At 45.6% G+C, this 15,569-nt stretch overlaps 1 protein-coding gene across 5 annotated transcripts in view; it reads right to left on the bottom strand.

Annotated features, from left to right (window-relative positions):
* Positions 1-240: 240 nt before the first annotated feature.
* GNE (glucosamine (UDP-N-acetyl)-2-epimerase/N-acetylmannosamine kinase) overlaps positions 241-15,569 on the bottom strand; it is a 71,835-nt gene continuing 56,506 nt past the window's right edge. For all 5 annotated transcript variants that reach the window (XM_053299463.1, XM_053299464.1, XM_053299461.1 and 2 more), the window contains exons 8-12: positions 13,192-13,321; positions 11,990-12,211; positions 9,401-9,583; positions 3,353-3,469; positions 241-594 (exon numbers count right to left, since the gene is read on the bottom strand). In XM_053299463.1, the coding sequence (XP_053155438.1) occupies positions 359-594; positions 3,353-3,469; positions 9,401-9,583; positions 11,990-12,211; positions 13,192-13,321 (888 nt within the window). In that variant the 3' untranslated portion in view covers positions 241-358. The remainder of the gene's footprint in view (positions 595-3,352; positions 3,470-9,400; positions 9,584-11,989; positions 12,212-13,191; positions 13,322-15,569) is intronic.

Below are 15,569 nucleotides of genomic sequence, written 5' to 3'. Positions count from 1 at the left end.
GTGTCTTGTGTGGGATCCAGGCAAGTCACAGGAATTGCTTATTTTGGCACACTTCAACCATATGAGTCCATGGAAAGATTGTCCTCTGAACCACTTTCGGACTATGGAAAGGTCTTCCTGTAACTATGCCTGAACGTCTGGGGTATGGAGACAAGTAAATTTAGCCTTTCTTTAAATTAAAAAAAAAAAAATCATGACAAAAAGTTTTTAGCACGTGGAGATATTGAAGAACCTGCCAAGTTACCTGAAAACAGCTTGCTTTTAATATTAAAAGTGAAAGCTGAGGTTCAGTAGGAACTCTTTTTTCAAAGAGCCATTATAAACAGCAGCAATCTATTTCAACAGCTTTGCCAGATGTCTAGTATATCCTGCGTGTAGTATAATCCAGGACCATACTCGCAGCTCCAAGCAGGGCAGGATCTGCCAGGTCAGAGACAACCACATTCACTGTCTGCGCAGAGGACAAGGCCCGCTGATGAACCACGTCTTTGACAACATTGACATAATGACTGGCCAAAACACCAGAAAGGATCACAAGGGAGGGGTTAATCGTATGCAGGATGTTCACAACACCAAGGCCCAGAGCTGTTCCTGCTGTGAAGGAAATGAGGAAAGTCAGAGACTAAGGCAATTGTTTTACAAAGCACCATAAAATGCTATGACAGAGGCAGTGTTGCCATTTTAATTCATTCATTCATTCATTCATTCATTCATTCCTCTGTAAACTGCTTTGGGAACTTCTGTTGAAAAGTGGTATATAAATATTCGTCATTGCCCTTGGTGTGAACCTACCCTCCCCACCACTGTCGTCATGTGTCAAACAGATTTTGCAGAGTTCTGAAACACTATAAAATGTGTTTAATAAGAGGTAGTAGCAGTGGATGAACAGACACACACCCCTCATGGGCAGCAATGCCTCTTTCGTACCACCTTCATCAGTCTGAAATAACACACTGGGGTCCATTCCAGTCAAAGGCACCATAATAGCCATGACTTGCATACTGCATATCACTGTTGTCGAGCAAGAGCATGGTTCCACAAATGGCTAACGCAGTTGCACAACACTATGGCCAATGGCTTACATACTATGTAGAAAACTGTAGCTCTAAGAGGGTTGCACTCGCTACTGCAATGCAACCTAAAGCACACCCATGTTGCTTGTGGAGGCAGGGTTGCTCTGGGCCTACTAAGTAAGCAGGAGGTAAATGCAGTCATGACACTACTCCCATCATTCCCAACAGAAGTACTGTTGCAACTGCATTTACACACTTCTTAGTAGTCCCAGAGCAGGCCCACCTCCACAAGCAGCATGGATATGCTTTAGGTTTCATTGCAGCAGTGAGTGTGCCTCTCTCTTAGAACTATGGATCTCTATGCAGTATGTAAGCCACATATCTGTGTTTGCACAATTTTAGGTATTTGCAGAAGGCTTGGCTCTTGTGCAACTATGGCATTTTAAAAAAATGCCTGCAGCAACGTGGACACTGTGGAAACAACTTGCAGTACACTATGCAGTATGTAAGCCCATAGCTCTAGCAATGCAGGACACAGACTCACTCACTCACATTTCATGGGATAAATAATCCACTTAAGATACCAAGGACAACAATCCCTGCCACAGTAATATCCCATCTCTACAGAGAATGCATTACTACTCATCAAATGTTACATATCTAGTACTAAGTACTAAGAAATAGCTGGCAATGTTCTAATAATAATATTAACGTATCAGAGAAACGTACTCTGGATTTAAAAAAAAAAAGACAACCAGAAGGGTTTAAATATGAAAAGAATAAACGTTTGCATTACTCTCTTTACACAAAGATTAGTGAGTGGGGAGAACCATTTTTTTTGTTTTCTTTAAGAAAGTGAGATTCAATTTATATGAAACTAGAAAACTCTCCTGTCCCAGCTACGGCACATTACAGTAAAGGAAGCCCCTCATGATCATCAAGCTTTTCTCCATGATCTGCTAAGGCAGTGGTTCCCAACCCGGGTTCCTCCAGATGTTGCTGAACTACAACTCCCAGCACCCCCTGCCACAATTGCAGTTCATCAACATCTGGAGGAACCCTGGTTGGGAACCCCTGTGCTAAGGTCTCAGAGTGTGTTGCAACTGGGAGGAAGATACAGGAGAGAGTGATAAAAATGTTCTTGGAGAGACTTTAATGAATTGGTCTTGCTTCTTAACTGATGAACCAAGTTTTGCTTGTGTAACTGATTTGTGATGATGAAGACTTTCTTTCTTAAGTCAGTTTGGCTAGCAAAACGAAGGGATAGGATTGCCTTCTTTTGTAACACATGGCTGCTTGGCTTGCTCAAGCCCTTTGGGCTGTTATGGGAATATCTATAATTTCTTAAATAGTGGATGGAGCTGAAGTTCAAAGGGATACAGGAAGCAACCATCAGGGCATGCCCTAATGGCCACCATCCCTATTCAAGTCACATAGGACTTGATGTATCTGTAAAAATCTCTTACATATGATTTTTGAACAGAGCCAGCTGTCCTAGCACCAAATATGCCTTAGTGAGGGGTGCACAACTTTGGCCCTCCAGCTGTTGCTGAACTACAACGCTCATCATCCCCAGCCACAGTGACCGATAGACAAGGATGATGGGAGTGGTAGTCCAACAGCAGCTGGAGGGCCAAAGATGTGCAGCTCTGCCTTAGCGTAACTACAGTGAACTCATCCTAAATGTAACAAGGTAAAGTATGCATAATTACATTTACTCACATCCCTCGCTCCCTCCCCTCCATTCCTTTCCTCCTTTTATTGCCTCTATAATGGTGAAACTTAGCACTAGGGATGTATCCGAACTGGTCCAGTGCCTTAGGATGGAAGCACCAAACCGGTTTAGGCAGGCGCACCTGAGCCGGTCTGGTGGGACAGGGATCAGTTCCTTTAAAAAGCAGGAATGCAGGTGCTTACCTGCTCCGCCACCCCATCGCTCATCCGGGACCGGCGCTAGCATGCAAAAGACCATGTGCAGCTGCTTCCTTGTTCCCAGCAGGCTACGCACAGTGTTGGCATGCACATGCTGCTGGGAACAAGGAAGCATGGTCATTTGCACGCCAGCACTGGTCCCAGATGCGTGGTGGGGTGGCAGGTAAGCACCTGCATTCCTCCTTTTTAAAGGAATCGGTCCCTGTTCTGCCCGCGGCTGCCAAGCTGGCTTGTGCAATCACTACTTAGCACATGAACTCCTTGGGACAATCACCCATCTGTTTTTGCCAATGCTATTTGTAACAGCGACATTAATGTAATGGATCATGATTATAAATGTTGTCCACCAAACAGCACTAGAAAGGATTCTAACAGAGAACACAAATTTCTTGTGTTTGCATTCTTACCTGTTCTAACAATGGCGTCAGCTTTTGGATTTCCTAGTTTAGCTGCTTGAATGAGATGTGCAGCAGTTACCATCTCTTCCTTCTTTAGAGACATCCCTCCCACTAACAATGCATCTTCTGTTTGGGCAGAAAGAAGGAGGAAGTAACAAGACAGCAGTGAATAAGCACTTAAAACTGAACTACACATAAACATACTGGTTATATGTTACTTTATATTACTGATTATATGTTACTGGCTATATGTTACTAAAGCCCGTTCAGGGCTTTATAGGTAATGATCAGCACTTTGTATTTTGCTCAAAAACACAGCAGCAGCCATTGCAATTATTTCAAAATTGGTCTTATTTTCCCCCAAGGCCACCTCACAAGAGCTGTCACAACTCAGAAGGGCGTCAAGCAAGGATGCATACTGGCCCCACTCCTTTTCAAAGTTTACATTAACTCTATGATGGGCCATCTCAGCAACCGAGATTTCCACCCTCCAAACCTTGCTGGGAGACTCATTGCCTTCCTGTTATGTGTGGATGATGCAGCTATCCTATCAAGGACCCCCATCGGCCTTAGAAGAGCACCGAGGGCCCTGACGCTGTACTGCAAGTAGGAATGCCTGGAAATAAACTATCACAAAACTAAAATCATGGCTTTTGCCAGGAGGCCCAAAACCCACTCTTGGTGGATTGATGGAATTACCATCAAGCAGGTTTCATGCTTCAAATACTTGGGGGTAGTTTTTCATTCTAGTGGCTCTAGGAAAGCTCATGGGGAACATGTGGCTCTCAATTTCTTTCTCTGTGGCTTTCTCAGAGGAGCTCCTCTGTCATTCTCAAATTCCTGTGGACGAGAGGAGGCCATTATGTACCCACGGCTCTCAAACTGCTTGTAGCAATACCAGTAGCTCAGCTCCTACTATGGCGCCTAACTGGGCCCTTTCCACAACTTTGCGATTCTGGAACTTGTGCAATCTAAATTATTGAGGGCAGCGCTCCGAGTACTAAGATGCGTCTCCAGTGCCACCTTGTGCCTGGAGACAGGCCTGATCAAGATGGAGGCTAGGGTGTGGATGGCCTTAGATATTCTGCCTTTCCAGCGGCATCTCTCACTCAAATGGAGGCTCCGAAGCACAGGAAGGCGTTCATTCTTGCTCGCTGTCATGCCTTCCCTTCAGCAGTGCTTGAAGGTTGTTCCATTTGTAGAGAGACAATGCCTCTGTGGCTCAGGGCAGATCAAAACTACCGAGCATGTCCTCCTCCACGGTTTGTTCTATCGAGACATTCATGCCTCCCTTGTCCTTCCATTGCTATGCAAGAATCTGGGACATTCGAACCAATTCTACAGTTCCTTGCTGCTTTCTGACTTTAAGCCTGCCATCACATATAGTGTTGCCGGGTTTTGTGCAGCAGCAACCACCATTTGTTGGTGGATGGTAGGCAGTAAGTCTAATCAGCCTTCATCTGATGCTCGGTGACTCAGGGTGGGCTCTACTCTTGCTCACTCAATACTGACTCAATAGACTTACACTCCTCCTTTTTCATACTGCCCCTTATAGCCTTATAGGCTGGCCATTATCTAGTTTTATTACTTAGGCTTTTATGCATTTTTGTCTTTTCATGTCTTTTAATCTTTTTGCAGCCATTTTTATCCCCCCACCCCACCATCTCTTTTATGTACCTTTGCGACTTCTACCTTTTCAGGCTTTTATGCCCTCATGCTTCTTGTATACTTTCTATTATTTTTTATCATCATGTACCTTACATAATATTTAGTATACTACCATATATAATCACCCTGTGTACTTTTTATCTATTCATTTCTAATATGTAATCACCCCTTAAATTTTAAGCTGGTCTATGACCATAATAAAGATTGATGTTATATTGTCCCTTTGGATTGTCCCAGAGACCAACTTGGCTGCCGCGTTCTGCACTAGTTGTAGTTTCTGGACTGTATACAAAGGCAGTAGGGATGTGCGGTTCGGTTCGGATCCGGACCGGTTCGTCCGAACCGGTCCGGATCCGGCGGCTCGATCCCGGACCGAATCGGGCCCTCCCGGGGACCGAGCCGGACCGAATTCGAGCCGGTTCGGTACCGAACCGGCTCGGGTTTCCCGAACCGGTTCGGGAATGAAATTGAGTCTCACTCAGTGTCTCTTTAAAGTGTGTCCTCCATTTTGTGTCTCCTTCCCGAAACTTTTGCTCCTCCTTGCATCCATTTTGTGATGCTATTTCCAGGCATTGTATTGGCTGCGCTATTGATCCTTGATTGGCCAGAATGAGTCCTTTGGTCTGGTAGGCTGCTTGGCTGTTGCACTGTTGAGAGCTGGCACCCTGTTGGCCGTGGGGGGAGTGCAAAGGTGGGGGCTCCCAAAGGAGGGAATTTCAAACCTATATAAACCCAAGCCTCTTCTCTGGAAACTTCTCTTGGCTGCAGTTGTGGGATCATCTCTGAGACCTGCTTGCCCTTTGCTGGCTGCTCTGGTGTCTCTGTGAGTCCTGACTGTGTCCTGTGTCTCTCTGTGTGTGCTCTTTGTAATCCTTTGTCCACCTGCCCTTTGTGACTCTCTGTGTGTCTCCTCTCTCTGTCTGTCTCTTGTCTGTATACTGTGTGTTACTTCACTTTACTTTCTTCTTAATTTCCCCCAATTTTCCCTGTTCCTTGTCTGTCTGCTTTTCTCCCCCCCCCTCCCCCCCTTTCCCTTCTCATCCTTTGGGCCTACCCTCCCCCTCCCCCACTCCCACCCACTGCATCCTCATTGCTTTAAATCTTCTTCCATTAATTATTGCTCTTTGTCCTGCCTTGTTGTTGTCCAACTTTTTGATTTTCACATTGCATTCCATTGGTTTCAGTTATATATTGCTTGCTGGTTTTGCTTAAATTGTACCATTTTGTTTGTTTCTGCTGACTGCTGCTGCCCTGCGAGTTGGTTCCCTGAATCCCTCCCCCCCACCCCCAGAGGATTCTGTTGTTGTTTCTTGTTGTCCCATATAATCAGTTTTGGTTCCCTGCTCCAAACTTGCCCCTCCAAGTCCAACCACACCCCACCCCAACCCCACCCCATCCAGCCTTCTCCCAAGTTTGCTGCTGCCAAACCGAGTCCAGTTTTCTTTGCTTGGTTCCACTTATTCATTTGCTATTATTAATTTGCAGCAATTGTGGTTTCATTGTCTCTGTTCACTTAGTGGCCCCCCTCAGAGTCTGTGTTTGGTTCCCCCTCCCCACACCCCCACCCCCAAGTTTTTTCTGCTGGTTATAGTCTTTCTTTTAATTTTTTTTTTAAACTTCTGGCTTGTGTTCTCTTGATATATATTGCTTTATATATTTTGCTACCCTCCTCCTCCTCCTCCCCCCCCTGCCTGTAACTGTGCCCTCTCCCCTTGCAGTTGCGCCGTCGTGATGGGTTGGTGATGTGCGTGCGCCGTCTACTTGTTAGCTCTCTCCTCCTCATGTTGGCTGGGCTTGCCAGGCACTGGCTGGCAGCAGCTGTTGGCTGTGTGCTAGGCTCAGGCTGTGGCGCGCGTGACTGGACTGGGAATGTTATTGTAGCGGCAACACTGGTTGTGGTGGTAGCAGTAGTAGCTGTTGTTGTTGCTGGGCTGGTGGCTGCTGGCCTGTGCTGACTCTGCGCACTTGGTCTGGTCTGGTCTGGTCATTGGGATGCAGATGTAGGGTGTGTGTGCATCATCCATGGGGAGCATCAGAGCAGAGCAGAGCAGGTTGGCTGGCTTCTGTCTGTCGGGCCTAGTCAGTGGCAGGCACTGAGTGAGGCGGTGGTTCCTTTGGGCATCACGTCACCCATCATGCAGAGCGGCAGGTCTGCTGCTCTGCTGCTCCGCCTCCTGCTTCTTCTCTGTGTGTGCTGCTCTTGTGCTTAGTGTGCTGCTCCGCTGCTGCTGCTGTGCTGGCAGGCAGCACAGCAGTGGCCTTTTTGTTAGATCAGAGAGTGGGTGTTGTCTCTCTGAGTGTCCTCCTCTTACTTGCTTGGATAGGAGTGGTGGTAGTAGGTAGGCATTAAGATGGACTGACTAGGTGTTACGTGTTAGGGCGCCCAGAGAGAGGGGCCAAAAAGATGGGGTGGCAATTGTTGGGTTGCTCCTAGTATTATTGGTGAATTTCTGAAGAAAAATTTTTTTTCCATTGGCTAGAATGGGGGTTCGGGGCTGCCCCAGACCCGCCTCTGTGGGGTGGCAGCACCGCCAAGTGGGTCCGGGGCCATGGCAAAAATGCCCTCAGTCCCTCCCAGCAATCCCCGTAGAGATAGGAGTGATGGTTCTGTTGTTTTTCTGAGGTGTTCTGAGTGAGTGTGGATTCTGTGATAGCAAATGAGAGTGGATTCATGGTGTCTCATTGGAAATCTCATAAGCTATCATAGAATCTACACTCAGAATACCTCAGAAAAACAACAGAACCATCACTCCTATCTCTACGGGGATTGCTGGGAGGGACTGAGGGCATTTTTGCCATGGCCCCGGACCCACTTTGGGGGTGCTGCCACCCCACAGAGGTGGGTCTGGGGCAGCCCCGAACCCCCATTCTAGCCAATGGGAAAAAAAATTTTCTTCAGAAATTCACCAATAATACTAGGAGCCACCAATTGCCTTGGGATTTTTGGGGTGGAGGACACCCATGGGTGGCTACCACCCACCCCAGCTTTTTTGCCCCTAAGGGCTCCACATTGTGAGTTATGGGCAAAAATTTATTTTTTGAAAAAAAATTGTAAAAAATCAGAGGAAGGTCCAATAGACTTGAAATTTGGGTGGCAGGTAGAACACAATGTCCCCTTCAAAACCAGCCACTTTTTGTGATCCGAACCAGTTCGGTTCGGATCCGAACCGGTTCGAAACCGAACCGGACCGGGGGGGTGGTCTGGCAAAACCAAAACCGAACCACCCCGGTCCGGTCCGGACCCGGTTCGGACCCGAACCGAACCGGGAGAACCGGTTTTATGCACATCCCTAAAAGGCAGTCCCACCTAGAGTGCATTACAGTAGTCAAGCTTGGAGGTTGTTTACCTCCAGAAATGGGCATATCTGACATCAGCCAAAGCTGAATAAAAAGTGCTTCTGGTCATTGCCTCAGCAGGAGAACATGCAGATCGAAACCATATCTTGGGAATTGACCCACCACAATCCATCTTATTTGGATTCAACTTCAGTTTTTAATCCCTCGTCCAGCCACCAGGCAGGCATTTAGGGAAGTTATGCCATTTCCTGATGAAGCTGATAGGGAGAAAAAGATTTGGGTGTCATCAATATATTGATAATTTGGTAGCAGAAATAAATGGACAGACCTAAAGAATACAGTGCAGGTGTGAGGGTACCTCGGGGGCAGAGGCAGAGAGACCAGCGGACCACGACTTACCACTGAACGGGTCTCGAGCCATTGGTGCTTCCATTCTGGATAATGCCCTGGGCTGGCCCAAACAGCAGGCAGTCGAGACCGTGCCAGGAGGTGGCATGATCTCATGAGAGCCCCGCAAGGTCTTGCGAAATCTTGGCCCGAATTCTCAGAGTTGGCCAAGATCTCACAAGAATTGCCCTGGTTTTCAGGGAGTATTAGAACACCCCTGGCCAGTGATGAGGGGCCAGCAAATGATGAATGCTCGAGCTGGCAAGAGCCCTGAGACTCATAGGGAGGCTTAGAGCAACGCTCTCTAAAATGACCTGTGATAGCAACAGGTCCTGGCTGTAGGAGCAAGTTCCCTCTCCTTGAGGACTTGAGGCCAGTTGGGGTTACACTGCCTGAGACTAGGAGGCTTGCATGAAGCATTTTCTCACCTGTACCTCACATTCCTAGTGAGAGTGCCTATGTGGTGAGTATTCATGTGTGTAAAGAGGCAAAGTTGACTTTCAAGCAATTTCCTCTAAAGTGCTCTATACTGATTTGGTCAGTGGGGGCAACGTTAAGTCAGAATTGTTTGCTCCTGAAAATCTTACCACAAATATAGAATTATTTACTAGTTATTTAAACTAGATGTAATGTAAGTGAATCTTTTAAAAGTGCCTTACATTTTTATAGCACACCACTTAATACTATGTTCAAGACAATACCTACCATCATGCAATTTCTTCGCTTCTCTCTGCAAGGCTATTCCGGAAGCATATGCTTCTATACATCCATGGCTCCCACACAGGCACTCGGGGCCATCTAAAGCTACCATAATGTGTCCAAGCTCAGCAGCACAAAAAGAACTTCCATGGATCAGTTCATTTTGATGAATGATTCCACCACCAATACCTATAAACAACATGAAAGTGAATGACAGTTAGAAAAAAACTAAACCCAAGATAGACTTCAGGGGATGGAGCCGCTCTGGGAAGAGCAGAAGGTTCCAAGTTCCCTCCCTGGCTTCTTCAAAATAGGGCTGAGAGAGATTCCTGTCTGCAACCTTGGAGAAGCTGCTGCCAGTCTGGGTAGACAGTACTGAGCTAGATGGACCAATGGTCCGACTCAGTATATGGCAGCTTCCGATGTTCCTATGACTACTATAATGTGCTCTGTGTGGGGCTGCCTTTGAAGACTGTGTTGAAACTTCAGTGGCCTTGAACTCTGGTACAAAGATGCTTGTAGGAGCACCTCAGTACAGAAGTGCTACACCCATTTTGTAACAGTTCACTGGTCACTGGTGGGCTTCTGCTGAAAGCACTGAAGCTACTTTAAAACATTTTATAGCCTGGGGCTGGGGTACCTGAAGGATCACCTATGCCCATATGCATCTGCCTGGACCTTAAGATAGTCCCCTCAAGTCCTGCTTTCTGGCCTGCCATTGTCTTCAGCTTGTATGGTGGTAACCAGATATAGGGCTTTTTGTTGTGGTGGTGCCATGTCTTTGGAACATCCTCCCTGGGAGATCTATCATGCCATGTCCCTGGCTGTTTTGTGTGTGAGAGAGAGAGAGAAAGAAAGAAAGAGAAGGTTTAAGGCCCTCCTTTTTAGATAGGTCTCCTTTGGCCTATCACTGAAATATTCTAACTTCTGCCCAGCTTTTAATTTAATCTTAAACACTTGATAAGCCATTTTGTGGAGTATGGCACTCAGAAGCCAAAAGCAGAAAAATACTAAAAAATAAAATGATGTATTCATCAAAAGGGCAGACATAAACATGGGTAGAAAACTCATACATTTGAAATGCTTTACTGAGCACAACCAGGGACAAATTCTTTTAGTACTTAAGTTGTTTAATTTTTGATTTTCCATTTCTAGCCCACCTTTCACAATAGCCCCAAGAGCACAACAAACACGGAGCAAGGCAATGTGCAACTCTTCTTCTGAGTAATGTGAAGAAATGATACTAACACCAGTGTAAGACACGATTTCTACACATTTGCTCCATATAAATCTAAAGATAAACGTTTCAGCTGCTGTGTTCACGGGCTCAGTTTCAGACTATCTGCGAAGTGCTTTCTTGAAATGCACAGCACATTTCTAAAGAGTGGATTATTGTAATGTCCCACAATCAATAGCTAGGGCTGAATTATCAGAGACCAACTTAAGACCACTTTCCATTGGGTTTGTACTGTATGTAGCAGGCTTCAGTACTACCATTTGGCTAGAAGTAATGGAATTACTGCTGCAGTGACAGAGCAGCTGTTGGGCCAATCAGCTGCCTTCTCAGCCTGCCTTTCCTGCACACTATAGGCAGAGGTGCTCTTACCGCTGGACCTTGGGAACCCAGTCTGTGGCCTCCAAGGTCCAGGGGGCCCTCCTGACACCACCCCACCCTGTGCCTGCCTTGCTGCTGCCCTGTGGCACCAAAAACCTCACTAATTCTAGCTGGGGATGTGTGCAGCCGAGGAGGGGGGTGAGCCGAGCAGGCCTCCCCCACCCTTGTGGTGGCAGCGGATGGAGCAGGAGCGGCCACTGGGCCTGACCGTTTGGCCCAACAGACCTTGAGAACTGCAAGGCGCTCCAGCATGCCTGCACAGTTGGAACAGAGTGTCGCAAGACTGTGACGTCGGGGCTTGTGATGCTCTATTTCAACTGCACAGGTTCCCTCTTTTAAAAATGCAGGTTCCCTCTTTAAAAAAACAACTTTAAAAAACCCTTTTAAACATTTTTAAAACTCGGGGGGGGGAGGGTTTGCAGGGGGCCTCTGAAGGCCTTCAGGTCCAGGCACCAAAATTACCAAGGTGTGTCCCTGACTATAGGGGAGAGAAAGGGAGCCTCTCTGCCATTTTGAACGGAAGCTGGCATTTTGACACTTCAGGAAGACACATTCCCTAGTCACTAGTGAGTGGGGAGAAGAGCAGTGATGCCATGCAGGGCCTTCTGTTTCTTTCCTTTCTTGTGAAGATTTTCATTTCCTCAGGCTCCTTGGAACTCAGGAAAGGGCATAACCACAAGTATTTTTGGTTGCAACAAATGTTTTTTGTTTTGGTAGGAGGCAATGAATTCAACTATGAACTCCACCTAAGCCCTGTTACCTGCTAGCCAGGCAGGGCTGGTCTGAGTGGCTAGGTAGCCCCTCCCCCTTGGTATCCTAGCAACTTGGCCCTGCCTTTACCCAAGAGGAAGTGCTCTCCCACATACAACTTCCTTGATAAAGCTGCTCCTTTTAATTTTTGCCGACAACATCTTAATAAAAGATTTAAGAGACAACTGATTTAAACTCTGTAGTGGATTTTGGCTTGAGCATGTAGATACCTGTACCAGTGATGAGGGTTACAAAGTTTTCTACTCCTTTTCCATGTCCAAATTTTCTCTCTGCCAGAGCTGCACAGTTGCCATCATTGTCTACCCAAACTGGCAAATGCAGCACATCCGATATTGGAGTTCGCAAGTCAACAGAGCTCCACTCCTGAATAAGTTTTGTGGAATGAAGAACAACACCTTCTCGGGGATTTACCCGTCCACCTGTAGAAATGCCTACTCTCCAAAGCATATGACAAGAAAGGAGTAGGGGTGGGGAGAAGAAACATACACAGAGATCTGGTAATTCTGTTTTAAAAATTATCTAAAGTAAACCATGCCAAGCATCAAACCTGAAAAACAAGCTCGAACCAATGCCGATCACTGACCATAATAAATTAAATTGAATCTCAAACCAATCATGTCTTCACACACACTCATCAGTACTCCAGAAAAACAAGCTAGGAACAATTAGCACTTTTGGTAACTGACTTAAGACATGTATAACTTTATCTTGGTGTATTTCTATCTATATACCATAAAGAGATTCCTTAAGCTACACCCGCAACACCGTCTCATATAAGTTTGGATGTCCTGCATTGTTCCTTGCACATACGCAGTAGACACAGAAAACAAGGGAGGAGAGCGACTTTGAGGAATTTATGAGATAATGAGCTTGTCTGTGTCACCTATTTTATTCCAGCCTTTGGTACTGCAGTTAGTGGTATTTCTGTTTTTACTTTGAGGGGGAAAGTCTGATCACACTCTGCATGGACACATTCAAAATGGTGGCATACTAATAGCCTGTTATGAAAAAGATCAGCATGAAATTATAGAATTGTGCATCATAATGAATATCACATACATAAGAACAGCCCTGCTGGATCAGGCCCAAGTCCAGCATCCTGCTTCACACAGCAGCTCACCAGATGACTCTGAGAAACCCACAAGCAAGGGCATGCCCTCTCTTTCTTGATGGTGCTCCCCTGCAACTGGTATTTAGAGGCATCTTGCCTCTGAGGCTGGAGGTGGCCTATAGCCACCAGACTAGTAGCCATGTTAAGAAACATGTCTTTCTTAAGCAATTCCCTATAGCCTGTCAGTTTAAAGCCGAATAAGCAGTTTGAGCATTATATTATATCTAAATGTAAAGAGCTATAAAATATACAATAAATGTTTAGGATTTCATTGAGTGAGGTAGAAAAATATAAACTTACCCACACCCAGAATTCTGCAATTCAGATTAACTGCTTCTGAAGCAACCTCTACACACATCTTAAGGATCAATTCTATTCTGTCCTCATAGGTTTTGGGGTTCAGCTGGGTATGTTTCTTAACTATTTCACCCTAAATGAGAAAAAAAATCAACACACTTTTTGTGCTTTTCTAGTTACACTCTCTTACATTAAGTGGTTTCTCCACAGGCTGTCTAATATATGACAGTCTGGGTCAAGGAACAAGAGAATATACATGATTATGTAAGCTATGCAAGAGAGGAATGTGTATGTTTGTCTTATTTAGGGACTTGACGCACTTATTCAGCTTCCCCAAGTTGTACAGTGCCCAAGCTCAGTTCATGCTTCCTTGTTCCCTGCCTGTCTGCACAAATGAGAGGAAAAAAGCAAGGGCCAATGCAATCCACACAGCACAAGGAGTTATGCTGGCACGGGAGACCTATACCACATCATGCCATTTATCATTTCATCATGCCATCCATCTTATTTATTCGTTATTTCTCTCTGTAAACCGCCCTGAGCCATTTTTGGAAGGGCAGTATAGAAATCGAATAAATCAATAATAAATCAATCAATAAATAATAACAACTAGCTTAACTCGCACAGAGCATCTGCGCGCTAGTACTGGATTGCTCCCCTCACCCCCTGCCTCAGCCCCCTCACCTCAGAGATCTCTCCACCCTCACCTGAGCTGTGCTCCTCCTCCTCCATCCCATTGTTTCCATCCCCCTCACCCCTATTGGTTGCAGCTGTGGCACTGCTGGTGATGATTGGCAGGGGCGTAACAAGGCTGGAGTGGGCCCAAAGACAAAAATTTTAAATGGGCCCCTCTCTGATACACACACACACACACACACACACACAAACACACACACACACACACACAAGCCTCGAGGCGTGGGGGGCCCCAGGCAGCTGCCTCCCCTTGCCTAATAGTAGTTACCCCCCTGATGATTGGCCAAGCCGCAGGCTTCTAACCTCAGAGACCTCCCACCCCCATCCTCACCCTGGTCCTCCCTGCAGGAGCAGCAGCAGCTGACCGGGCCCTTTCTCACTGCCGCTGCCATGGCCACACATTCCTCTCAGGCCACTGACAGGCTCAGGCCCATCCCTCACCCTTCCTTCTTTCTCTCTTCCTCTCCTTTCTCTCTGTCCATTCACTGTTCCCTTCTGTCTTTCTTCCCCACCCTCTTCGCAGACCCCTGCCTACTAACAGTTGCATTCCAGCTGACCTTCACCATCACAGGCTCCTCCTCCCTATCTGCATATGGAATCCCCACTGCCCAATCAGGTGCTTCTGCTAAATAATAATAATAATAATAATTATTATTATTATTATTTAGGAAAAAGGAGTTCATATTCTGCTGGGGGGAATCCTCATGACATGTTTTATTTCACTCTTGCTACTGCAGTTGGAGCTGTGTGTTTTCTGCACGAAGACTTCATCTTGTTTTCTGAACCAGGATGCATCTGCATGTGAGCAATCTTCATTCTTTTTTGTGACCGTGTGTCAGAACCATCAAGAGCTCATTAAGGGTGGTATAGAAATTTTAATAATAATAATAATAATAATAATAATTATTATTATTATTATTATTATTATTATTATTATTTAAAAAAAGCAGGCTGGATGAAAGAGGTCAAAAAATGTAACCAGCAAATGCAAGACCTAATAATAACACCAGAATTAATAACTGAAAGAGCAAAGAAAATAAAAAATTGGACTGTGCCAGGCAACGATGAACTGCATGGCTTTTGGCTTAAACACCTAACAAGCCTTCATAAAGAACTATCAAAACAGTTCAATCATATTTTGCAAGGACGTGATATTGAACAATGGCTAACAACTGGGAAAACTCATCTCATCATGAAAGACCCAGCCAAAGGTGCAGTTCCAAGTAATTATAGACCGATAACCTGCCTGCCAACCATGTTCAAATTATTAGCTGGAATAATAGCAGATGAAGTGATGCAACACTTATTAACTAACAAACAGCTTCCAGTTGAACAGAAAGGAAATTGCCCGAACCCCAGAGGAACAAAAGACCAGCTGCTGATTGACAAAATGATTTTAGAAAATTGCAAGAGAAGAAAAACCAATCTAAGTGTTGCATGGACTGACTACAAGAAAGCCTTCGATTCATTGCCTCACACATGGATACTAAAATGTTTAGAAACAACTGGTGTCAGCAAAAACATTCAGATATTTATTAAAAAAGCAATGAGCATGTGGAGTACACAGTTAACAATCAATGGTGAGACACTTGGACAGGTTAGCATTAGAAGAGGCATTTTCCAAGGGGACTCACTATCCCCTCTGTTGTTTGTAATCGCCATGACCCCACTTTCACAAATACTAA

This window comes from Hemicordylus capensis, chromosome 2 (assembly GCF_027244095.1).
Source record: "Hemicordylus capensis ecotype Gifberg chromosome 2, rHemCap1.1.pri, whole genome shotgun sequence".
Classification (NCBI taxonomy): domain Eukaryota; kingdom Metazoa; phylum Chordata; class Lepidosauria; order Squamata; family Cordylidae; genus Hemicordylus; species Hemicordylus capensis.
Note: the sequence above shows the minus strand (reverse complement) of the source record. Positions and strands in the feature narration are given on the sequence as shown.